Raw genomic sequence first — 26257 nt, forward strand, 5'->3', positions numbered from 1 at the left:
TGTCTAAAACGTTGTGGAAAGAAAAAGAGTGATAGTAAAGTTAGAAAAGGGCAAAATCTAATAGCAAAAAGCAGGCCTGAATATATGCTTATGCACTAAGGAAGAATCCATGTATTCCAAAAGAAAATAATTTTAACTGAAGATTAGTCTGAAACCAGTCCATTTCACTGGGGAAAAAACAACACAATGCATCAGAAATTCAAGCCTCTTTAAAAAGAGGGAATTTTTATTTTCCACTTTATGGCCAAGACCTGTGAGCAGGATTTTATTTGTTTTCTTAAGTGATATTCATTAGTTAATTATGACTGAACATTTAGGTGTGGAGTATAAACTTGTCTGCCAATTTGTTGTAGCTATCCAGCAAGCATGATATCCAGATTCAAATGAAAGCTTGCATTCCACAGAACACAGTTTCTAGGCCTCATTGGTATAAATATAACCTTAAAAATATGAACATATGTCTGAGCCCGGAGAAGGCTGTATGAACCTGAAGCAGCTCAGACACATGGACCACCCCAGCAATCTCAAAAGGGAATTAACTGAAACAGTGGGGCAATTTACAGGCCAAATGTTCAAGTGTACATGTGCATCATGCACCCTTTATCTGTAGATGAATTTATTGATTCATATAATTTAAGGCCAGAAGGTACCAAGAAGGTCTGACCTCTTGTACATGAGACGCCACTAAATTTCATCCAGCTATCCCATTCTGAACACAACATGTGGTTGGCTAAAGCATATCTTCCAGAAAGGCATCCAGTCTTGATCTGAAGACTAAGAGATGGAGAACCCACCACTATTCCAATGGCTAATCACCCTCATTGTGAAATTCAAAATTAAAAGCAATGGACACATTAGGTCTGGCTTCAACTTCCGGCCATTAGTTCTTGTTATACCTTTCCCTGGTAGACTAAAGATCTCTCTAGTTCCCATATCCCATCTCCTGCCCACTCCGCAGGTACACTATAATCAAGCCACCTCAAATCTTTTTGATAAACTGAAGAGACTGAATTTCTTAAGTCCACTGCAAGGCATTTTCTCCAGCCCTCAAAAACCATTTTTCTAGGTTTCTGCTGCCAAAATATTTTTTTTTTTATTAAAGTGGACACTAGAACTGTACATAGTATTCCAATATCTGCCTCTCTAGTCCCATAGACAGAAGTAAAAATCATCTCCCTAGTCCTATTAACTACTCCCGTTTACACATCCAAGGGCCCTATTAGCCCTTTTCTCCACTGCATTGCATTGGTAGTTCATGTTGAGCTGCTTGTCCAATACATTTGGCTGTATTAAAACATTTAATTTGTATGAGCCCAGTTTACCAACTGATCCAGTTCTCTGTTTGCCCTGTCACTTACTACTCAAATCTGCATGCCAGCCTCAGATTTGATCAGCCGTGATTTTATATTTACTTCCCGATCACTAATGAAAATTTTGATTAGCACTGTCGAACCTGACTGGAAACAGATCTGATTTGATGATTTCTCTACTGACTATTTTTTAAATATTGTCAGTTACCAGCTCTTAATTCATTTAAGACGTGCTCTGTTGACATTGTATAGTACTAATTTTTAAAATCAGAATGTTATGCTTTACCAAGTAAAACTCCTAAAAAATAAACCTAAGTTTATTACATTTACACAATTGCCTAATCAACCAAACTTGTAATTCCAAAGAATGAAAGCAGGTTTGACAAAATCAATTTTCCATAAAACTAAGAGAATAGGAATATAATTCCAGCTTTCCCATTATTTTGCCCAGGACTGATGTCATGTTAACCAGTTTATACTTCCTAGGTGACCTGGCTTAACCTCTTAATATTAGTACAATGTTAGCACTCTTCCAGAACTTCCCTGGTATTCCAAGATTTATTAAAAAGTAAGAGCTGTTAATTCCCCTCAGCCAACTCCTTTAGGTCTTGTAGGTGCTTGTTATTGAAGCCTGCCGATTTTAAAATGTTTATCCCTAGTAGATGTCTAAACATCCTGCTTTGTTACTAATAGACTGGATACTACTTCATCCTCTTGATATCATCCTGATTCTTTCCAAATATAGAACAGAATTATTTATTGAACTCTTGTCAATTTTCTGCACTTCACAGTAAGATATAAATCAGTAGTTACTTATTCTGTTTCCATTTGTTATGTATTGCTTTTTTATTTCTATTTGCTTCCTTCATTTTACCACTGAACCCAGATGGACTTTTAAGTCAAGTTGTCTTCTCTCTTGATTGTGGCATTTTGGACATGTACTAAACTTTAAAAACTCCCAAATTTTCATTCAGTTTTCTGTCCAAATTTTTGCTTCCAGTACATTTTGCTCATAATTTTCCTGTCACTATCACTAGCCCCTAGACAACCACAAACTTCCAGTCCAGTGATTAATCAATCTTTAAAATGTCCAAAATTATTACCTGCTGTATATGTGAAAGAGTCAAATATAGTAAAAAATCTCAAATGAATCAAATCAAACAGAAATGTCATGCTTGACTAATAAGAGCACAACAGTAAGAATATGTTACCGACCACCTGACTAAGATGGTTATAGTGATTTGAAATACGCCCACAACTTGAATACTGCATGTAGTTCTGGTTACCCCATCTCAAAAAAGAATGGGAAACGATACACAGAAGGGCAACAAATATTAAGGGTTTGGTACAGTTTACATATGAGGAGAGATTAAAAAGACTGGGGCTATATTCAGCCTGGACAGGAGACACCTAAGGGGGAATATGATAGAGGTCTAGAAAATCATGAATGGTGTAGAGAAAGTGAATAAGGAAGTGTTATTTACCCATTCACAATACAAGAACCAGAAGTCATCCAATGAAATTAATAGGCAGCAGGTTTAAAAACATCATAAGGAAGTACTTCTTCACACAATACAGTCAATCTGTGGACCTCACTGCTAAGGGATGTTGTGAAGGCCAAAAGAATAACTGGGTATTAGATAAGTTAATGGAGGATAGGTCCAACAATAACTATTAGCCAAAATGGTAAGGGATGCAACCCCATGCTCTGAGTTTCCCTAAGCCTCTGACTGCAAGATGCGACTGAACAACAGAGGATGGATCACTCAATTGTCCAGTTCGGTTTATTCCCTCTGAAGCATCTGGCATTGCCCACTGTTGGAAGACTGGAAATTGGGCTATATGGACCATTGGTCTGATCCACTATCCTTTCCAATATTCTTACCTTGTATTGGGTGCAGCACCTTGTGTGTTTTACTGCTAGCTGCACGGGACTAACACCATACGTTCCCCAAACTCAAGACCCCTGAAACAATTCATCTTTCCACACATCACATGAGCTGACACTGCTGTTTTGGAGGCTGCAGAAACTAGGGACCGTACCACAGAATCTTTGGTCAGTCACTCAACACACAGATGCCCCATATATAATCCACTCTGGAGAAGTCCCTCCACCCCCAAAGAGACCCAAGCTATTGGCTCATCATGCCATCATCCCCAGCAACATGACAGCAGCACGGCATTCCAGTGATGAACATCAGACTTCTCTGTGAACTACACCCAAAGCAGCTGGATCATAGGTGGCTTTATTTCATCCTTCAACACATCAGAGACCGAGTTTTCAATTATTTCTGAAATAATTTGCATGCTTCATTGCAATATTTAAAATGAGTAATTGGCAAATGTAATGGCTAAAGGGCAGAAATGGTGGTGGAATTAAACACTGTTATTCTTCCCCAAACGATACTACTGATTTAGCATCTACCAATTACTTCACGAGAGTCATATTTTACCCACCATCTTCATAATGCCTCAAGGGAATACTAATACGCAATTCTGCAGTCTCAGACAATAATTTAGAACTAATTCATCCCTTTCCACCAAGCATTTGAGATCCTTATTCAATTGCTCTGAGAATTAACAGGTCAGATTAGCAGAAAGCATCCATTAAGCTTGCAAATTATAGCTAGTTTATTAAATTCCAATTACTAAGTAGGCAGTTTATATTAAATCCAAACCCATGAAGTAGCTACAAGTATGAAGTTTACACTACAGTTGCTCAATAACATATGTTAGCAATAAGATTAAAACGTATTTTTTGCCTGACTGGCAAAGTCGATCAAAACAAGGTATTCTAGAATTCAGTGACGCTCATCACATTCAACATTTGGTGAACTACCACCGCCGCCAAGTTAGCTGTATAATGCAGGGTTGTTCAACATAACAGCTTGTGAGAAAAAAAAGTCACTTCTTGGATTACTTGCTCTTAAAGATATGCTCTAGAAGAGCTTTTCTGGAACGTTATTAACCATATTTAAGCTGCTGCTTGGAAAACACTACATGAATATAGGTTTGTTTAGAGAAGCGTGTAGACTGATATTTTTCTGATTTGGTGAAAACAGATTTCCACAACACTTGTATTTATTGAGACAAAAGCTTCTCTCAGTGCAGCTCACCAATGGCAGTTATCACCAAGTATTATCATCTGTATATTACAGGAGTTGTGGAACACTCATATTGAGCATTACAATCTAAAAGGGAGTAAAGGATGTGTACCCAACCTCCAGCATTCTCCCAGACCACAAAGCAGGAGCCCTTGGGACTTCCTCCCCCCAAAAAGGGAAAATACTGCAATGGACTAGAAACTGGCTAAGAGGCAAGAACAAGTTGGAATAAATGTTAAGATGTTACTATGCTGAAAATTTATCAGTGGAGTACCCCCAAGGTTCCATATTAGGACTACATTAAAAAGCTTCGCTACATCACTGTTCTCTGCCTCTTTCAGATCAGGAACTGGATACAATCAGCGTGACATGATTTACCCTCAAATGTAAAGACTGAGGAATTCAGAGGGTCAGGGACCAGGCCACGGTAGCCAAAGACGTAGCATGATGAAAGACTGAGTTCTGTATTGAGGCTACACTGTGCAGCTTACAGCAGCACAGCCATGCTGCTTAAGTCTTGCCGCTATAAGGCATGCAGCATAGCGGCTTTTTGTCAGCAGGAGAGAGCTTTCCTGCTGACAAAATACCCCCGCTCCCCCAATGAGGAGTGGTAGCTTTGTTGGTGGGAGACTGTCTCCTGCCGAAAAAGTCCTTTCCACAACAGCACTTCTTGTCAGTAAAACTTGTGTCTGTCAGGGAAGTGTTTTTTCACACCTGAGCGACAAAAGTTTTACTGACGAAAGTGCAGCGTAAACATAGCCTGAGAAGTGCCAAATAATGCACACAGGAATGAACATGAACTATTCACACATACACCTCTACCCGGATATAACGCAACCTGATATAACAAGGTAAAGCAGTGCTCCGGGGGGGGGGGCTGCGCACTCCAGCAGATCAAAGCAAGTTCGCTATAACGAGGTAAGATTTTTTGGCTCCCGAGGACATTATAGCGAGGTAGAGGTGTACTACTGGGTTATAAAGCAAAACACGGTAGTGAGATAAACATCTTAGAATTAAGATGCAGAGAAAAATCAAGAGACAAGGACAGAGGTCAATGCTGGGCATAAAAGCCATTAGCACTCTAGAAATCAGCAGTCAGAACACTATAGAAATGTACACATAGTATAACTGGATTGGAAGGTAGTGTCAAGATGAGCTATTGTAGCTTAAGTTCTCCTGAATCTCAACAACTGACATGCAAAATTTTTCCAGCCTCCTTCAAACAGTCAGGGAGGAACTAAGTAGAACATTGAGAGGACAGAATTTTGCTTGGGAGGATGTGGCCTGCAATAGCCTGGCTCATGGTCTACCCTCCTCTGCCAAAAAGCCCTAGAAGTAAGTGGGATCTGCCAGTCTAAGGAGCTAACACTCAAGAAGTGAAAATCTCACACAGAAGGTTTTCTGTAAAATCAAAGATGTCAAAGCATGTCACTTTTTGGGTTGTAACAATGTCAGCCTTTCCATTCCCCCTCCCCTCCAAAATCACTGATGTCAACTTTAGGAAGTGTTAGTTATTTCAGCAAGTAAAGCTATATTAGTGGAAGGGATTTAGGAAAGGACCTCATTTCATCAGTTAAATTGACTTATGCTTTCTGTAAACTGAAGATTTATTGGAAACTTTTAGTACCACACAATGTTACAGAAGTACTTGAACAGCTATCTACAAAAAGAGAGACAAAACACGTAACACTGACAGAAATTTACCTATTATTCTACTTGCAAACTGAAGTGTGTCAAGAAAGCAGAAAACACTGAAGCTACTGAAACTATATGAAGTAAATGACGCCTCTACGGAATTTAGCTAATCTAAAATACTGTACAAACAACTAAACAAGTGATTTTTCTTCACCATTCTTGGCAGCTTCCAAAACTAAATACATGTGGTAAAAGTATTAAGTTATTGCATGTTTCTAAAGCATGCTCAGAAGATGGACTGATGCTAATAATTTAGGTATGTCTGTTGAACAAATGTTGGGTCTTAGCTAGTATTAATATGCTATACACAATATAGAAAGACTTGTAGATGTGAAATAAACTAAGATATATGATGTGTTATAGTTACTTTTCATCTATAGAGCTCACAGAAAAGGGTGTCATCTCTCCCCTCCCAACCCACCTACCCTTAGATGGTGATACAGAAGTGGAGAGTTCAGTGACTTGCTCCAAAAACCACAGTAAGTCAGTAAAAGAGCCAAGAGCAGAAAAAATCTGGTACCTATTCTCCTCTTCCATCCACTTGGACATACTTACCTTTCCATAAAACATTTAATGTCTTACAAATAACTCATTTTATGTACATTGTCACTTGTGAAGTGAGCAGTAACCTTGAATACTGGTGGCATGAATGATTCCTTCTCTTCCCATGACAACATGTGACATTTATAATTAACTTTACGTAATGAAACAAAAAGTTCAGGAAACTTATTTGAAGTGTGCATAATATATTCTATGTTAAAATAGTTTACATAAACACACATTTGATGCCATTCATGTCTACACAGTGGCCAAGGAGAAATAGTTTACACAACAAGTTAAGGAGTGGGAAAGCACGTTTACCATCACCAATATGTAATCATAAAACAAATTCTCTATCAAGGACCTCCACACTTTACAAGTTTTAATCAAAACTTGTAATACCCCTCCATGATACACGTGTCTCATTTTTATAAAGTGAGAAGTTTGCCAAAATCACCAAGGAAGTCTGTCAGAAGCAAGAACTGAATTTAGATTCTTCAACTTCTAAACCTATACTCAAACAACATGGAGCAAGTGTGCTAGAATAATTAAGACACCAAAATGAGTCAACTTCAAGCACAAAAATATTCCGTTCCAAACCAAGAACTTCCTACTTCCCCTGTCTAGACAGGTTCTTACTGTATTGAATCCTGGTCATGATGACAAATTCCAAATGGATGTGGCCTCCTTGCAAATCAAGTGCCACTTGGATCAAATTTCTTGGTAGGTCCTTAAGGTAGTCTGTCTGGATAGTCACATCAGATCCATCACTGGCAATCATATTGTGCCTCTGAAGCTTTCGGCACCCTCGTAATTGCTGACTGCGTAGCGGCATTCCTTGGTAAACACTGTTCAGAATTTGCTGGTCTTCAATATGTCCATGCCAAGAACGCCAGCAAAACTGAACTGGTGCTGATGGAGACAGCTGCTGGGTTCAGCTTTAAATATCCTAATTTCTGATCTCATCCTGCCACTTCATAAGGAGCAGCTGATGAAGATGGGAATTGAAAACATCAATCCTGGTGTTTCAGCCTCTCTCAGCACCCACATTTTACTTCCAAACAACAGGGTTGGTCCAACTGTGGTTCTACAGAGCCACAGTTTTGTGGAGAGCTTCATGTCACAACATCCTCACAGAGGTCAAAGGGCTCAAAAAAAGTGTAGCAGCAGTCGCTGCTGCAACACAAGTGTCCACATCTTTTGAGTATCCTCCAGAACCTTTTACAGTGCTTCCCAAATATTTGACAGTTGACATCTGCTCAACATCCCATCCAGACACAGTAATACTGGGACCGTTGTAATCTGGAGCTGCAAGCAGATTGATGGCAATGGCCAAGGAGTTAGTCCAGATAAAACTAATCAAACCAATGTGCACTGCTTCTTGCTCAAACACATCAGCCATCACTGAGTGCAATTTTCCAAGCTGAGCCAACAAGACAATGTCAAACTGCTTAAACACTTGAGTTGAAGGGCCATTTAAGTTTCTTGCACTAACTCAGATAGTACCACCAACACCTCAATTGACTGACTTGTAAAGAACAGCATCTTAACAGTAAATTTAATTTTGTAGAAAGCACTTCAAGGTTACTAAAGCTTGAAATCCAGTAAATATGATATAGGTAAATCCCAAACACTACTTTTTATACCAAGGCAGACAAGATAGGTCCTTTATCATTTGAGCTTCAGAAAAAAAGAGTTCAATAGGATCAGCCTAGTCAGCAAGAGAATATTAAGATACTGATCACAGTTGTCAATGCTGATACTGCTCAAAGGCAAGAGCTCCATTTCTGCAATCTTTTCCAGCCTGAGTAGAAGTAACAGATTTTAGTGATCTTATGTTAAAACCAAGACAAATTTAGTTGCAAATCCCAGCTACGATTGACTTAACCAAGTTCTTAGATGTCTGAACAGGAGCCAACATTCAACTCTTGAAGGAAAGCTAATCTTTCTGCAGTATGTGGGAGAAACTAACTTAATTTCTACAAACAGCTTTACCCACAGATCTTAAAATAGTATCTTCAGTTTTAATACTATTTTCTTCAGCATGTTCTCCTAACTACTTAAAAATACAGAACATTTGAATACTTCTAGGTTCCTAAGAACATTGCCATTCAGTCATCAAAAGATGCTACTTATGACAGAACAAATAGTGCTGAGAAAGTATTTAAGAACAGTTAGCAACAATATATACAAATATACACCAGAGAACTGTTTTCCACCTCTTGCAGTACAAAGTGACACTACAGGAGCTGTTGAAGTAGTTTACTTAGGGTATGTCTACACTGGCAAGTTTCTGCACCACAAGTTATACCACTTATTAAAACGCTAGAATTAAATCACTGTTGAGTGACCACACTGAGCTCCTTGTGACACTGGAGCACATCCACATTAGCAGCCCTTGCAACAGCAAAGACAGCAGTGCACTGTGGTAGCTATCCCACTGTACAACTGGCCATAGGGTGCTTTGGGAAGGGTTTGCAATGTCTCATCATGGGGGCAGGAACAGCATCACATGATGCAGGTTTTCCAATCCCCGCTCCAGCACTCCAGCTGGGGCGCCGGGTCAGGGGCCGCATCACGTCTCCCGGAAGCAGCTGCATTGCCCCGCTCCGAGGGTCGGGGGCCGCTTCATGTGTAGGAGCTGGAGAAGGGGCATGCCACTGCTCCTGAGAGCCGCTTGAGGTAAGTGCCACTCAGAACCTGCACCCCAGAGCCTCTCCTCACATCCTAACCCCTGCCCCAACCCTGATCCCCCTTCTGCTCTCCAAACCCCTCGGTCCCAGCCCAGAGCACCCTCCTACGCCCCACACTCCTCATTCCCAGCCCCACCACAGAGCCCGCACCCTCAACCAGAGCCCTCACCCCAACCCCAATTTTGTGAGCATTCATGGCCTGCCTTACAATTTCTATTCCCCAGTGTGGCCCTTGGGCCAAAAAGTTTGCCCACCCCTGCCTTAGACCAACTCATCCACTCAAAATTAGTTTCAGTGATAGTATCAACAGTAGTTAAAAAAAGGTGCTAAGTTGCTTTAGTTTCATAGCACACTGATCAGTGTGACTTTAGAACACTTGTAGTTATGCTTGTATTTATGGATGACTGCATTTTTCTGTCCCCCTGCCAAACATCTGATCAATTGCCTATTTCAGGCTGATAAATTTTAGTGGTCCCTTTTTTCCCCAGTAAAGCAAAAAAAAAATTCCCCGGCCCTAGTCAGTAAGGGTATTTTACCTTTCATAACAGAATTCCAGAAGAGACAAGACCATTCTTGTAGATCCAATTTTTGTGCATCAGTTTACTGTTTGAAGACATTAAGAGGGGACTGGATGACAAGCTATTTAAACACTAGGCTTTTATTACCAGATGCCATAAGCAATTTAGGGATCAAGTGAAGTGATTTTCCATTTAATTCCTTTCCAATAATAGTGGAATGGCCTTTATTAGAATAGTTTAAAATGACCTGACGTTCTGCAAAAAAAAAAAACACAGGAACACTCCTATGTGGCATGGAAATGGATAAGATGAACTAATCTGCTTTTTCCATTTTGATTCTGAATGCTTGTCTACGTAGTTTTAAGAACTGGCAGCCAATGCTTAGGACTGGCTAAGGACTAAGTAAATTTCTTTATGTATACAAGAATCCTACAATAGGGTCTCACTGACATTTGCAGAAGTGGTGATTCAAGTGAAACTCCTGAGGAAACTGTTTTTTCCCCCCCTTAACAGGAAAGGTCCACAGGAAGACACCATCTTAGTTTATGAAAATTAATTGTAGTGGAGACACCCTGACACCAGGCAGGATGTTAGGTTTTTTAATAAGTAGATTAAAATGGTGTTAATAACTAATGGCATAGTTCTAAGTCACAGAATCATAGAAATGTAGAGCTGGAAGGGACTTTTAGGGAAGTCATCTAGTCCAGCCTATGCACTGAGGATCAAGCAGGCTAGATTAATTTAAATCATTTGTTGATGGAAATCCTGGATTTCCATTTGGTAATTTAAATAAAATATTTACGTATGCAAAACTTCTCTTATCAAGACATGTTTCACATTTATAACTAAGGTTTCAGAGTAGCAGCCGTGTTAGTCTGTATCCACAAAAAGAATAGGAGTACTTGCAGCATCTTAGCTACTAACAAATTTATTTGAGAAGATTATTATGCTCAAATAAATTTGTTAGTCTCTAAGGTGCCACAAGTACTCTTGTTCTATTTATAACTAAATGATTTATTAAACAGAAGGATGAACTGTAGAGTTAGTGAATTAAACTAATTATTTCACGTCAGCCTTTCAAATATGCCTAAGTGAAAGTGATCTTTAATTCCTACTTGCTTAAGTCTCTAGCAAAATAAGAGTCTCCTGAGTTACTTATTCAGATCTATTGTGCCATATTTATAAAACATGAGCTCAAAAGTTAGATGTCCTTCCCCTCCACCCTTGATTCTCTCTATATATAGAAAAGCAGACTTGAACTCAAAGTTTTTGATCGAGGCTCATGGATTCAGCATATTTATTTTTATTTAAATGTTTTAAGGGATTATAAATTTAGGCCTTAACACATTTTGTATTACATTCAGATTTAATTTTAAACTGATTTTTTTAAAAGAAAAAATTTAAATTAAAAAAAATCTGATTTAAATTTTAAAAAGGTACTTTTAGATTGTCAAAAAGATAATTGATTTTTATCCATCCTGGAACCAAGTACAGTAACTCTTCACTTAACATTATAGTTAAGTTCTTGAAAAATACGACTTTAAGCTAATCCAATTTCCCCATAGGATTTAATGGGGGGGGAAGAAGAGGTTAATTTTTTTTGCCAGACAAAAGACATTGAAGTTTTATACTGTATATGTATATAAACAATGTAATACTGTACTCAGCAATGATGACTGAAGCTTGGTTGAGGTGGTGGAATCAGAGGGTGAAAGAGGGGGAGTGTCTGGCTGCTCCTCTTGCTGTTCTTTTCAAAGTGTGTGTGTGGGGGGGCAGCTGATTGCTGCAGATGGGAGGAGGGGGAGGCTGCATGGCCTCCTGAATGCTGCAAAATAGCTGATTGCTGCAGGCGGGAGGCCTCCCCCCTCATTCCCCGCACCTCCCACCCACGACAATCAGCTATTAAGGGGCATTCAGGAGGCTCTGAGGGGAGAGGGGACAGGCTGCGTCCTCGCTCCTCCCCCCCCACAGCCTCCTGAACCCCGCAAAATAGCTGACTGCTGCAGGTGGGAGGCACGGGGAGGAAGGGAGGAATTGCTGATCCGCTGGGCTGGGCTGCCGGTGAGCGGGAGGCGCTGGGGGTGATGGAGGGGAGCTAATGGCCCACCCTGGTTCCAGGCTCCCACGGCCAAACATTATGAGCAAACATTGCGCAACTTTAAATGAATATGTTCTCTAATAGATCAGCGATGTAACAACGAAACGGGACGACATTAAGTGAGGAGTTACTGTATACCAAGATCTTCTCTGATAGGTATTTGTCTAAACTGTTCTTAAAGACCCCCAATGACTAGGGCCCTACCAAATTCATGATTCATTTTGGTCATTTCAGAGTCATAGGATTTTAAAAAATCATAATGTTCATGATGTCAGCCATTTAAATCTGAAATTTCTCAATGTTGTAATTGCAGGGTCCTGACCAAAAAAAGGAGTTTTTCCACAGAGACCAGATTTCAGGGTCTTGTGACGAGTTTTTAATGGCTGTGAATTTGGTAGGGCCCTAACAATGACAGGGATTCCACAACCTTCTTTGGAAGCCTATTCCAGGCTCCTTAACTATCCTTATAGTTAAAAAGTTTTTCCTAAATCCATGGAATTTAAAGTTGCCTCAAAATGGCAGCTCTTCACTTCACCTGGTGGATAGCCTGCCCCTTAGCAGGGAAAAAAGCTTGTGCCAGTCAGTATGTTTAAGTATAGGCATCTGAATTAAGTAGCAAAGTTACAGAACTTAAAGATCACAGAGGCACAATAATCTTGAAATGGAGATTTAATATTATAGGCAATTCATAAATGGACAGAATTGTTTGAAAGGCACTTTAGAACCCTAAAGGCCATCACAAGTCTTAAGGAAACTACATAATCACTAGATCAGAGTTAAACTTCTGTCATTGATCAGAAACTGGCAAAGACAAAATAAGAATAAATGGTAAATTTGACATGATACTGCACAGTCCCTTATTATCAGGGTTGAAAATATTCACTAATGACCTAGAAAGGACAAATGGGGGAATGAGATGGCAAAATTTAAGTCAGAACTAAAGACTGAGGCCTGGTTTACACTAAGTTAACCCAGCTAAATAGTCAGGGGTGTGAAAACTCCACACTTCTGAGCGGCAAGGTTAAGCTGACCTAACCCCCAGAGTACACAGCGCTATGTCGACGAAAGAATTCTTTCATTGACCTAGCTACCACCTCTTCAGGAGGTGAAGCACTATAGCAGCACAGATGTATCTCTGTAGCATTTCAAATGTAGACAAGTCCTGAGGCACTTAAGAGCCCTAACGGGCAGGAGAATGGAGGGCACCCAGGTATATGAAATTCAGTATTGAAAAAGGAAAGTAATGCACACTGGAAGGAATAATTTTTACAACTCAGATATTGTTAGTAAATAAATAACAATTCAGGTAGACCATTTGAGGTCATTGAAGCAAACATTAAGATATCTAAAGAATGGATTAGGATTCACTGAAATTATAATTTCATTATGTTATTAGTATACTCCAAAATGGAACACTTTACTCTGGTCATGCCTTCTCAAGGTGAAAAAAAGAAAGAACATGGAAAGACTTCTATATTAGGAAAGCCAAAAATATTGGATACAATTCTGCAGAGATGGATGCATGCAATAGCAAAAGGTATATGGAAAAAGTCTAGCCGACATTCAAAAAGGAGGAAACGTAGCAAATTGGTAACATGCAGTTACAAGAGACAGGATAGAGTTTAAAATATATAAACCCTCATGTTTCAGGGCATATGCTAACCACTCATGGGATCATGCAGGAATTGTTCCTATAGACTATTTTCCATGATAGATTTTATTAACTTCTTTGAAAAACTGGTATTGGAAAAAGGATACCTGACCAGGTGAACTTCCGATCCAGTATGGAAACTGGAATGTTTTGCTGTTTCACCAATGCTATTAAGATGTACACTGAGCCAAATGAGTGCTGTGGTGGAGAACCCTAAATTAATTATCTTCAGTTTTTGTAACTTCTAGAGCAGTGGTTAGGGTTCCCGAACATTTTCATCCCACGTCCCCCTTTGGGCTCACCTCTTAACGTGACTCCTCCAGGGCCAGCAGTGATGCCAATTCACATATTTCAGGGACGGGAGCAAGTTTTTCAGTCCTACATCCCCCAATCCACATCCAGCCTTGCTAACCCATTCTGCAGGAGGGAGTTGCCATTGGAATCCAGACTGGGCACCCCTACACTTCAGCAGTATCAGCAGCACAGGTTCCCCCTACCTGCTGGGCTGGGGAGGGGGGAAAAATAGGGGGGTTCAGCACCATCAGTCCTTGGAATCTGCTACCAGAGCCAACTCTGTGCCTCTGATGCCTTCCCTGGGATGAGATCATGAACAGCCTCCCTCCTAAATGGCATCCCTGGCCCATGTTGCACGTACCCGTCCCTCCCCGCCCCCCAACTCCTTATGCCTCCCTGATGGCTTGAGACTTCCTGTTGCACTGAGAGGAGCTGATGTGGGTTCCAGCAGGACCATGAAGCAGACAGAGCAGGATCCAGATGTGAGCTGTGCTCCCTCCAAGGCCCCTGCCTTCCTCACCCTGCTTCTTACCCCTCCTCCCTCCTGGCTTGACATCTCAAACCCTCCCCTCCAAAGCCCCACTTACTCTTTCACAATACCAGGGGTGTGTGTGTGCAACACAGTTTAGGAAAACACTGTTTACAGTGTTACCTATTTCCATTTCTTTGATGGACGTACAAACTCTCACTTCTATTAGTAATGGGCATCTTTGTCACACTGTTGATTGTTTCTCGACCATGAGTGCCAACCTCCAGGCAGAAACCTAAACTGGTGCTGTGTTCTATAATTACATTCCACCAAGCCAGTAACACATGTCAACTCCTGGATCACTGTACAGTAACAATATGGCTATGGAGTCACGGAGAGTCCCCTTAAACTCTCCAGTCTATCTGGTCTACCAACAGCTCCTTTAGGAGATTTATGCTTGTATAAATGATTGTCAGGCAAGCAGAAGAAATGATCCACTGAAATCCTAACAAAATGTAATTTTTCAATTATTGCAAGGTTTGGGTTTTCCTCTTTCTAGAAACTGCTTCCCTTAGGTTGGAGTGAAGTGGTAACATAAGTTTCACAGTTTTATATAGCTTGTTGGATTAAATTTTAATCCTTTTAACTTTTTAAAATGTACCTTTCCAAAAATCATGTACTTATACCAGAAACGTAACAAATTTCCACAAGAATTGGAGGGGTTTTGTTTAGGGCTGTTGATTAATTGCAATTAACTCACTTGATTAAACTAAAAAACTGATTAATTTTTTTAATCGCGATTAATCAGTTTTAATCGCACTGTTAAAAAGAACAGCAATTTAAATTTATTAAGTAGTTTGGATGTTTTCTACATTTTCAAATATATTGATTTCAATTACAACACAAAATACAAAGTGTACAGTGCTCACATTTTTGTTTACAAATATTTGCACTGTAAAAATGATAGAAATAGTATTTCAAATCACCTCACACAAGTACTGTAGCACAATATGTATTGTGAAAATGTAACTTACAAATTTGTTTGTTACACAACTGCACTCAAAAACAAAATGTAAAACTGTAGAGCCTACAAACCCACTCAGTCCTACTACTTGTTCAGCCAATTGCTAAGACAAACAAGTTTGTTTACATTTAAGGGAGATAACGTTGCCTGCTTCTTACTTACATTCCAGCCACCATTCCAGAGGACATGCTTCCATGCTGATGACGCTCATTAAAAAACAATGTGTTAATTAACTTTCTGAATGAACTCCGGGGTGGGGGTGGGGACACACACACACACACACACACACACCCCGTACATCTCCTGCTGTTTTACCTGCATTCTACCCTATATTTCATGTTATAGCAGTCTCGGATGATGACCCAGCATGTGGTTCATTTTAAAGAATACTTTCACTGCAGATTTGACAAAACGCAAAGAAGGTACCAATGTGAGATTTCTAAAGATAGCTACAGCACTTGACCCAAAGTTTAAGAATTTGAACTGCCTTCCAAAATCTGAGAGGGATGAGGTGTGGTGCATGCTTTCAGAAGTCTTAAAAGAGCAACGCTCTGGTGTGGAAACTACAAAACCCGAACCACCAAAAAAGAAAATCAACCTTCTGCTGGTGGCATCTGACTCAGATGATGAAGTTGAACATGTGTTACTTTGGATCGTTATTGAGCAGAACCTATCATCAGAATGGACACACATGCTCTGGAATGATGGTTGAAGCATGAAAGGACATATTAATCTTTAGTGCATCTGGCACGTAAATATCTTGCGACGCCAACTACAGCAGAGCCATGTGAACACCTGTTCTCACTTTCAGGTGGCATTGTAAACAAGAAGTGGGCAACGTTACCTCCTGCAAACGTAAACAAACTTGTTTGTCTGAGCGACTGGCTGAATAAGAAGTAGGACTCAGTGGACTTGTAGGTTCTAAAGTATTACGTTTTTTTTTTTTAACAATTCTACATTTGTAATTTCAACTTTCATGATAGAGATTACAGTACACTTACTTGTATTAGGTGAATTGAAAAATACTATTTTTTTACAGTGCAAATATTTGTAAACAAAAATATAAAGTGAGCACTGTACACTTTCTATTGTGTTGTAACTGAAGTCAATATATTTGAAAATATAGGAAACATCCAAAATATTTAAATAAATGGTGTTCTATTATTGTTTAATTGCTTGACAGCCCTACTTTGGTTGTTAAGACAAGTTATTTTGAGTCAAAAACCTGCAGAAAGCAAGTGTGGTTTCTCAGACCTCCTATTGATAAACCAGCATTCACACACAGTTCTTAAGTGCCCTGAAATCTAAGTATTCATTCTCTAGCTATTAATATAACATACACAGCATGGAACTCAAATGCTATGAAATTAGATCACACCAATAAGATGTCACTTAGGTCAGATACAAAGAGGGGGGTGGGAAATCAATCTTGAGCAACACCAGTGTCAATTCTTCCCGAATCAAATTTCAATGAATTCCATAAAAAAAAAGATGGATAAAATCAATGACTTAAAAAAAACCAGATTTTTTTAAAAATTGGTATTTATTTTAAAAATGCCTGTATTTAATTTAATTCTAAAGTTGTTAAATTTTTTAATTACAATTCAATTCGAAATTTAAAATGTATGTTGATGACTAAGCTGATATCTATTAAAGTCATTTAAATTAAATAAAAAGATTACTATTCAGAAGTACACAGTTGTTGTCAAGTTTTAAAAAAGTCACTGGCTAATAAACTGGAATCTAAAGCGCTAAACTGGCTTTTGGCAGCAGGAGCCTCCTTCTGCACATGGAGACGACTCCTAATCTAGATGAGTAGACTGTAATTAAGTTCAATTACTAGCTCATACCAGTCAAGAATCCAATTCAGTTGAAAAAGCAGGGAAGCTTGTTTTTTTCTACCAATCAGAAGAACAGAGGGGATGAGATCTACTAGTTCTAAAGTCTTGAAGGACATAGTGATCAGATACAATCAGTTCAATTAAATAATTACAGATAATACTGCCTTTGTTTAATAAAAAAGTTTTAAATGCAAGACACATTGGAAAGATTGTGTATCCATTAAAGGTAGTTTTATTAAATAAATAATAAAAACGCTGTTTTTGTGCATTTCTAATTGATTTTGAATTTCCATCCAAATAGAGATTGACACAAATTGCAAGCCAAAAATTAACCTAGTTAAAATGTTATGCTATATACTTTCTTAAATAAATGGGAATACATATAGTGTATACTCCTGGTTAGCAAAGAGAAGCACCAAATTTAATTGCAGAGTGACATGTTTTAATGGTTACCCATGAGAATCAGCCTCTCTTTAATAAGTTCAAGTTCAAAACACAAGTGTATAGATTTAAATCAATCCACCCTGTAAGAAACCTATACGTACAATCTGAAGTAGGAAAGATTTCCTTACAAGATGAAGTTTTATGATTTCTACTGTACAAATGCATATGTATATTAAAGATGCATTGCCTATCCTTTCTATCCCATTCATACTACTTTCCAAAATAGTAACCTCTCACTGAAAGCAGAGGATAGGAAACTGAGTTATGTGCACGCCATGATTCTTCATCTATAAAATCGCATTATAGAATCTAAAATATTGGATTATCATAATTGTGTTTCTACTCTTCACGGTTCAAATCGTGAACAAAGGGTAAACTCATGCAGTGGTTGCCTCAGGTATGCCCCAGTTGTTTTTGGGGCAATTAACTCAAACTCAGTATCAACATTACTGAAACAAAATTAAATTAGTGGCAACCATCAGCTAACGTGATTATTCTTTCCAACCAAACTGCTTTTGACAACATCCCAGCTGTCAATAGACCATACTGACTTCTATTCAGCCACCAAACCCTATGGATTACATTTACAACTGTATGCATTTCAATACAAAAATTTTACAGTTCACTGAAGATCTGGGGGCAACATAAAATAAGGTTAATATCAAACATGGAACACTGATTGCTGAATTAGTGAAATGAGTAACGGAAGCCTTAGTTTATTTCTGAAGCCACTGTAAAAGCCAAGGGTCTCTCCAGCAGAATTCAGATAAAAAAATGCCAATTTGTAAACTGGGCCTTAGATTATGATGAAGTTAAAAAAAACAAACAAACAAACAAAAAAAAAACCCCACTCACACACCCCAAGAGATTTAGGTTGAAAGCCTATTCTGGGTCTGTGATAACCATGTAACTGCTCCAGCAGATGTCTCAGGATCTGAAAGAGCAATCATCTCAAGTTTTATTAAACAGTGCTAATTACATTAGTTTGAAAATGTAAGTATATTCAAAAACCTCAGTGCTTCTAATATAAAAGATATAGGTTATTGCAATAACCCATTCTCATATCTGACTTCTGAAGTGTACAGTTACAAAAACCCAGCCATGTAAAGAATGGAAAATATAGAGAAACAATTTAAAGAGCTAATCGGCACTGCAACCACCAGTTCAGTTTTGTATCCACTAGAAAAGTTCTCACACACACACACACACACAAAAAAATCGAGTGAACAAGTTCCAATGCCTACGTAAAGTACACTTGGCAGAGGCTGCAAACATGCTTCTTCACACTCCTGATTACATTAGCCTTTGCTAATGATGTTTTGGGCAGCTTAGGGAAATGCAAGATGTCCTAATGCACACAGTTTCTTTCAACTATTAAAGTTGTCATTTGATATTAGTGTTCAATTATGTCCCTGCATTCTCTCATCAGGAGAAAGTGTAGTTCTATAGACCCAACCCTAAAGTTGGTAGTGTATGCCATTTTATTCAATGTGAAATAAAATTGCCCTAAAATAAAAAACACAGCCACAGTGCATATACGGTTAGCAACTCAAGTGAGGTTACCAATAACCTTTCTAGATTAAATAGATTCCAAGGCCAAAAGGGACTACACCGGGGTAGGCAACCTATGGCATGCATGCCGAAGGCGGCACACTCACTACCCGGGTCCTGGCCACCGGTCTGGGGGGCTCTGCATTTTATTTTAATTTTAAATGAAGCTTCTTAAACATTTTAAAAACCTTATTTACTTTACATACAACAAATAGTTTAGTTATATATTCTAGACTTATAGAAAGAGACCGTCTAAAAAACATTAAAATGTATTACTGGCACGCGAAACATTAAATTAGAGTGAATAAATGAAGACTCTGCACACCACTTCTGAAAGGTTGCCGACCCCTGGACTACACTGTGATCTAGTCCAGTACAGGCAACCTGCAGCCTGTCAGGGTAATCTGCTGGCGGGCTGCCAGACAGGTTGTTTACATTTGCAGAGCCGCCCTCATCTCCCAGTGGCTATGTTTTGCTGTTCTCGGCCAATGGGAGCCACAGGGACGTGCTGGTCGTTGCTTCCTGCAGCTCCCATTGGCTGGGAACAGCAAACCGCAGCCACTGGGAGCTGTGGGCGGCCGTGCAAATGTAAACAACTTGTCTGGTGGCCCGCCATCAGATTATCCTCACGGGCCATGTGCGGCCTGCGGGTTGCCCAGGACTGATCTAGTCTGCCCTCCTGTTTAACACAAGCCATAGAATTTCCCCATAATAATGTCTTATGAACTAGAGTATCTTTTAGAAAATCATCCACCGTCTATTTAAAAATCTGCCAGTGATGAAGAATCCACCACAAACCTTGGTAACTTGTTCCAATAGTTAAATCACACACTGTTAAAAATGTATGCCTCATTTCCAGTTTGAATTTGTCTAGCTTCAATTTCCAGCCATTGGATCATGCTAAAACTCTGTATACTAGATTGAAGCGAACATTATATGGGGAATAAGCTCGATATGTACTTACAGAATCTGATCAAGTAATCCCTTAACCTTCTCTTTAAGCTAAAAAGGAGCTCTTTCTATGTCACATAAGGCATGTTTCCCTAATCCTTTCTTCATTCTCATGGCTTTCCTCAGAACCCTGATCAAATGACTGTTTCCTGATGCATTTTTAAAAACGAGTAGCCATCATGTTAGTCTGGTAATAAAAAGTCTTGTCAACCATCAAACAACAAGCTTTGAGAGGTGGGATGACAGTTTTTTTATGCTGTTTCTTGATTAAGTACCTGACCCGCATGATTGACACAAAGCAGCTACAATTTGAGGGTTTTTTTTTTTTAAAAATACAAAAAGCATGAAGCAAGCAACATCAGCATCTTGAAAGTTTGCCATTTTTAAATTAAGATTTAGTGTCAGTACTGTCCCCACATTACCATACCAGTTTATTTTCAATTTAAAAATCTCTTCCCTGTTGTATGAAAAGCCCCAACAAACTGGGGATATAGAAACGGATATACAAAGTGTTATGTAATACAGAAAGTACACAAATTAAACAGTGAACTTGTGAGAAATATGTCATGTCCCTTGAAGGGTGAAGTACTAAGGACCTTGAAGTTGGTACAAGATATATCAGAAGCCTACCATATTGTGAAAAATCTCCGTTTCCTTCTCCCCGCCACACAAAAGGCAGCAAAGCTAGGAATCAATACTGGTATCAGTAGCATTCAAAAGGTTCTCAGACACCACTGTACTGTTTATACTCTGCTACACCACACTTTAATTGCTTCTCAAAGAAAGGGTGCACCACAGCTTTCCATAGTATGGTGCATTTGGAAGTATTCCATTTTTTAAAAACCTGAAAGCTGTAGCCATTAAGATGCACTGGATGATTGCAAAACGTAGCAATGTTCATGTGCTAGAGTTTTGAGCATGCCATGCAAGTTTAACACTACATTTAACCATACTCATAAAGTAAACAATCAATAACTCCTACTTTTATCTTTATAATTAAAGAATTTTAGAATCAGTTATACAGAAATTAAATTCCATGGCCTCCAAGTCTGGGGAATTGTGGGATCTTCAAAAGCATTCCAGTGACTTGGTAATTGTGCTCCTAAATCACTTAAGCACTTTTGAAAATTCTACAGTTTTAGTCATTCAACAGTATCCAGTAGAACAGTCAAGCAATTCAACCAGCTTTACTGAAAATTTCTCAGCTTATGGGCAACAAATGACGTTCAAACTGCAAGTTTTCTGCCAAGTCCATATGGTAACTGGGCCATGCTTTTGTTTCAATGACCATTCTCTTGCCTGAAGGATTAAATCCCTCGTCACCTGTGAAACTTCATCAAGATTATCTTGTTTTAAGTTCCATCTTCTGCTTTTGGAACACAATTAGCACCAACAACATCTTAACACAGTTGTGACCAGCTCTGTGTCCACTGATGAGAGCTGAATGTGAATGGCTTGCAAGAGAGCAGGTAAAGTCAAAATGAAATAAAGAATTTTAAATGGCCTGCAGTAGAAGCATTTCAGTGGAGATAAAAAAAATTTCCTTTACTATTCTTATTATTAAACTAGTAGAGCTGGAGCACTCTTTAGGGAAAAAAGGAACGTCAGACTATGTTACAGCATTTTAGTTATTTAACCACAGTAGAACCTCCCAGTTATGAACACCTCAGGAATGGAGGTTGTTTGTTACTCTGAACAAAATGTTGTTGTTCTTTCAGATGTCTACAACTGAACAATGACTTAATACAGCTTTGAAACTTTACTATGCAGAAGAAAAATGCTGCTTTTAACCATCTTAAATTAAATTAAATAAGCACAGAAACAGTTTCCTTACCTTGTCAATTTTTTTTTTAAACTTTTTTTTAAAGTAGTTTATGGCTAACATAGCACTATGTTGTTTTTGCCTTTTTGGGGGGGGGGGGGGTGTCATTGCAGCTGTCTGATTGCATACTTCCAATTCCAAATGAGGTGTGCGGTTGACCGGTCAGTTCATAACTCTGGTGTTCGTAACTGAGGTTCTACTGCAGCATGCGAAATACTGCTAAGATTATTTATAAATGCAGATTTCTAGAACAGCATGTATGAATTTCTGAAAGCTGAGCTGTATAGACAGTGACAAAGCTTTTTTTGTTAGTAACATAACTGAGTAATAGCAGCCACCTACTGCACCCAAAATATCCACCCTTTTTAGATTGCAACAGTTTAGTGACTGACAAGGAACCCTTCCATATCGTTTGCAAGCAGTTATTGCATTTACCACAGACTAGACTACAGAGAAGTTTTGTACTAACGTGATAACCTCCGAGAGGTAGCTTACCAGAGTAGGAACTTAATGTTCCTGGAAACCAGGAATAACTTCAAGTTATTTTGAAATTTGATTAAAAGCTATGATGTGCTGAAGGGGGCTCACCAAAGCACGCTTTGTTCCTTCTCTAATTCATATGCAAGCACTGGGAAATTTGTTCTTTATAGTGGCAGTTTCAATCTTTCAGCTGCTGACTCATGGAACAGAGTAGCAGCAGAATGAAGTAGGTAACGGAAAGGAAAATAGGGTACAACTACAGATGGTGCTGGGAGGGAAAGCAGCAGTATCACAGCTAGCAGTGAAAGCTGATAATAAACCCCTTTCCCCCACTACAGGAAGATGTGCATCTTTGTTTTTGCTGATGCCAGGGAACAGGAAAAGCATGTGGCTTTGTAGGTTTCTGTCTTCACTACTTCCTGCAGACTTTAGGAGCAAATGAAAGCAGGCAGTTGCCAATGAGGTCCCAGATGAGAGCAGAGGGAGCACATGCAGTGAAATTGGGACAAGTTTACTGGGATACACACAAACATCACCTTTGTGAACATTACACATTTGCACTAGAGCCGCTACATCAATTACTGACCAATTGATTAGGTTAACTTCAGCATAGACAAGACCCAAAAGGGCTCAATGCTCACATCTCATTCAGTTCCAGAGCCACTAGATCAGGGGTGGCCAACCTGAGCCTGAGATGGAGCCAGAATTTACCAATGTACATTGCCAAAGAGCCACAGTAATGTCAGCTTCCCCCCCCCCACCCACACACCAGTAGCCCCATCGATCAGCACTCCCCCTTCCCCACACTGCCTGATCAGCTGTTTCAGGCAAGCAGGAGGCTCTGGGGAGTGGGGGTGGGGGGGAGCGAGGGCATGGCAGGTTCAGGGGAGGGGGCAGGAAGCGGTGGAGTGGGGACAGGGCCTGTGGCAGAGCCAGGGTGTTGAGCAGTGAGCACCCCCTGGCACATTGGAAAGTTGGTGCCTGTAGCTCCGGCACCAGAGTCAGTGCCTATACAAGGAGCTGCATATTAACTTCTGAAGAGCCACTTGTGGCTCTGCAGCCACAGGTTGGCCACCCCTGCACTAGACCACTTATAGAAGCATCTATTAAGATGAAGTAACAAAACAGGATGAGACTGTTTATCACAAAACCTCTTGAGAATTCAATTTGACAGGAGGTAAAGGGCACAAGGGGGTAAAAGTCTCAAAGTTCGGAGGGTTGATTGGGTGTATGAATCCCAACACACTGGTGGCTAGACTGGATCACAGAAGAGGAGAGATGATTTGAAGGAGCCCCATTGTAAAATATTGGCAACACATCAGTAAGTCTAATTAGAATTCTGTCACAGGAAACAAGAATCAGTCTAAACCTGTGGTTTATGAGTCATACTATATTTAAAAAAAAAATGAAGCTTTAGCAAGTTTTAACCATACCTGAAACAGTAGAAGTTTTTTTAAGACATGAAATACCCTTTAAGTGTATTAAGGAAAAAGTAGTAATTGTCTTGACTGATTTACTAAGTAGTTTCAAATAAATCTTTATAAGAAAACTGCTTAGAATTGTTAGACCAGATTTTTAATTCAGAAAAAAAATTCTAGGTGGCAGCAAACATTGGAACGTGTACGTATTTCCACACAACCCAGGAAGATGTTCCCCCTTGTCAGATGAGCTAGAATTCTTGGCTTGATTTTGCTTCTCAATTACTACTGAAAGAGACAGCAATAAATACAAGTCTCCTAATCCGAGTGAGTACAAGTTTACCTCCTGGCTAAACTAGAAATACTTGTTTATTCGTAAGAACTGATAAGAACAGATACTACGCTTGATCTTAGCTCATAGAGAGCCGAGAATATTCCTGTCCTAAGATGCCTGAAATATTAGATACCACTTGAAATGTTATTTTATCATCACATTGGTAATAAAGCATTCAAGATTATTTGCTACGTTTCCAACTGCATTACACATCTAGCTTTCTGCAGCCAGAACTTTCATTGATCATGTGGAATAGGGTGCTGCATGTTCTGCACTGCTGATACAGATCGAGCCCCCACTGTAATGCAGTATATTTGCACCATTGCGAACATCTAGAAGCCATGGACACTGTCGTCGTCCCCCAATAAATATATATATGGGCATTTCTGTACTCCAATATTAATATTCATCGGCAGTACCTCTTACAAGCTTAAATCTTTGTAGTTTTGCATTATTCCATGACTGCATCTCTACCACACAAGGCAGTCTGAAGAGTACATCTGGAAGTAAACAAAGCCTAATTTTCTACAGATTTAATATTTACATCTTCACTGAAGATGACTTTATTAAAATATACATTTTATTCAAGACCCCCTCTAAAGCTATTCAACTTCTTATAAGTCTCCTCTTGACTGAAGTAACACAGAAGTTTGTGACCACCACCCAACTGAGCACATCAAAGCAGATAATTCAGTTATCACTCGGTCTAATCTGGATGCTTTCAACTGTTTTATTAATCAAGAACCACAAAAGGAAGAAAGAAGCTTTCTTGTTTTTCCTTCCAACCCTATTACTGCAGACAGATGAGCATACTCACATGATGGTGCAGACGAACTTGAGCTCAAATCCTCCTATAGCCCCCATAACTACAAGACAGTGCTGCATATTGATCTCACCCCCGCCTCCCATCCTCCTTTTCCACACTTCACCATGACAACATCCCTGCGTCCTTCAGTCGAGTGGTGCAATGGCTTACCCCACACTCCAACATAGTGTCACACATAGATCTCCCACACCCAAACCTACGATCTCACTCCCAAGCACAGAGGTACGTACAGATCTCTTGTGCGTCAAGGGTTACGAGATGTATCCCCAGTTCCACAACTCACCAGCACAGTGGTGCAGATGGACCTGAGCTCAGACTCCACCTTCTCCCGATAGTCCTTGACAAGCTGCATCTTCTTGTCGTTGGTGTCTGTTTTCTGCTCAATGCTAGAGATGACCCTCCAGGCAGAGCGCCGCCCCCCCACTACGTTCTTGTAGGCCACCGAGAGCAGGTTGCGCTCCTCGTTGGATAACTCAGCACCCTGTTCGGTTACTGCCTTCATGCAGGTGGCCATATCATCATAGCGCTCAGCCTGCTCAGCCAGCTTGGCTTTTTGGATCATCTCGGTCTTCTCCATGGTGGCTGGCAGTGGGGAAAGCACAGCAAGGCAAAAGGAGAGGCTAGGGCTGTCACACTGTCAAGAGGAAAAGGCACCTCAAAACCTGCAAGGGAGGAAACAGATTAGCCATGTCTCTGGGAGCCAAGAGCTGCAAAACACCACACTTTGCCCCTCCCCAAAACTGAGAAGACACCAAACCAACCATCTCCCCAGGAACCAAGAATCACAGGCCACACGGGGTCCCCACCGCTACACCACCCCAAGAGCTATCCTGGAATGAAGAATCCCAGGCCTATACAACCAGCCCATTTCACAGGGAATTGGTTACAGGAGAGGGGAAGTGCACCCATCTCCAGAGCCTCTAAGAAAGGTTAATAACCCAGACCACCAGGACAGGAAAAAAGATAACATAATCTCTCCCCACAGGAGACCAATCTAGAGACCAGATGGTGGAAAGAGGCACTCCAGCCTCCTCAGAATGGCTTTTGTCTCCACCTCCACTTTCCTCCCTCTCACCCGTGTGCACTAGCAGGGCTTGCAGCCTGCGGTTAGTCAAGATATTAGAGGGGGGAGGGGAAGAAACAGACGCCTGGAAGTCATTAACCCAAAGGGGCCATCCCCAGGAGCCTTGCCCA

General features: G+C 39.9%; 1 protein-coding gene across 1 annotated transcript in view; it reads right to left on the reverse strand.

Moving 5' to 3' along the window:
- YWHAQ (tyrosine 3-monooxygenase/tryptophan 5-monooxygenase activation protein theta) overlaps positions 1-26257 on the reverse strand; it is a 36521-nt gene that overhangs the window by 9168 nt on the left and 1096 nt on the right. The window contains exon 2 of the mRNA XM_034766487.1: positions 25347-25725. Coding sequence (XP_034622378.1) covers positions 25347-25640 — 294 coding nt within the window. The 5' untranslated portion in view covers positions 25641-25725. The remainder of the gene's footprint in view (positions 1-25346; positions 25726-26257) is intronic.

Source organism: Trachemys scripta, chromosome 3 (genome assembly GCF_013100865.1).
Source record: "Trachemys scripta elegans isolate TJP31775 chromosome 3, CAS_Tse_1.0, whole genome shotgun sequence".
In the NCBI taxonomy this organism is placed as follows: Eukaryota; Metazoa; Chordata; order Testudines; family Emydidae; genus Trachemys; species Trachemys scripta.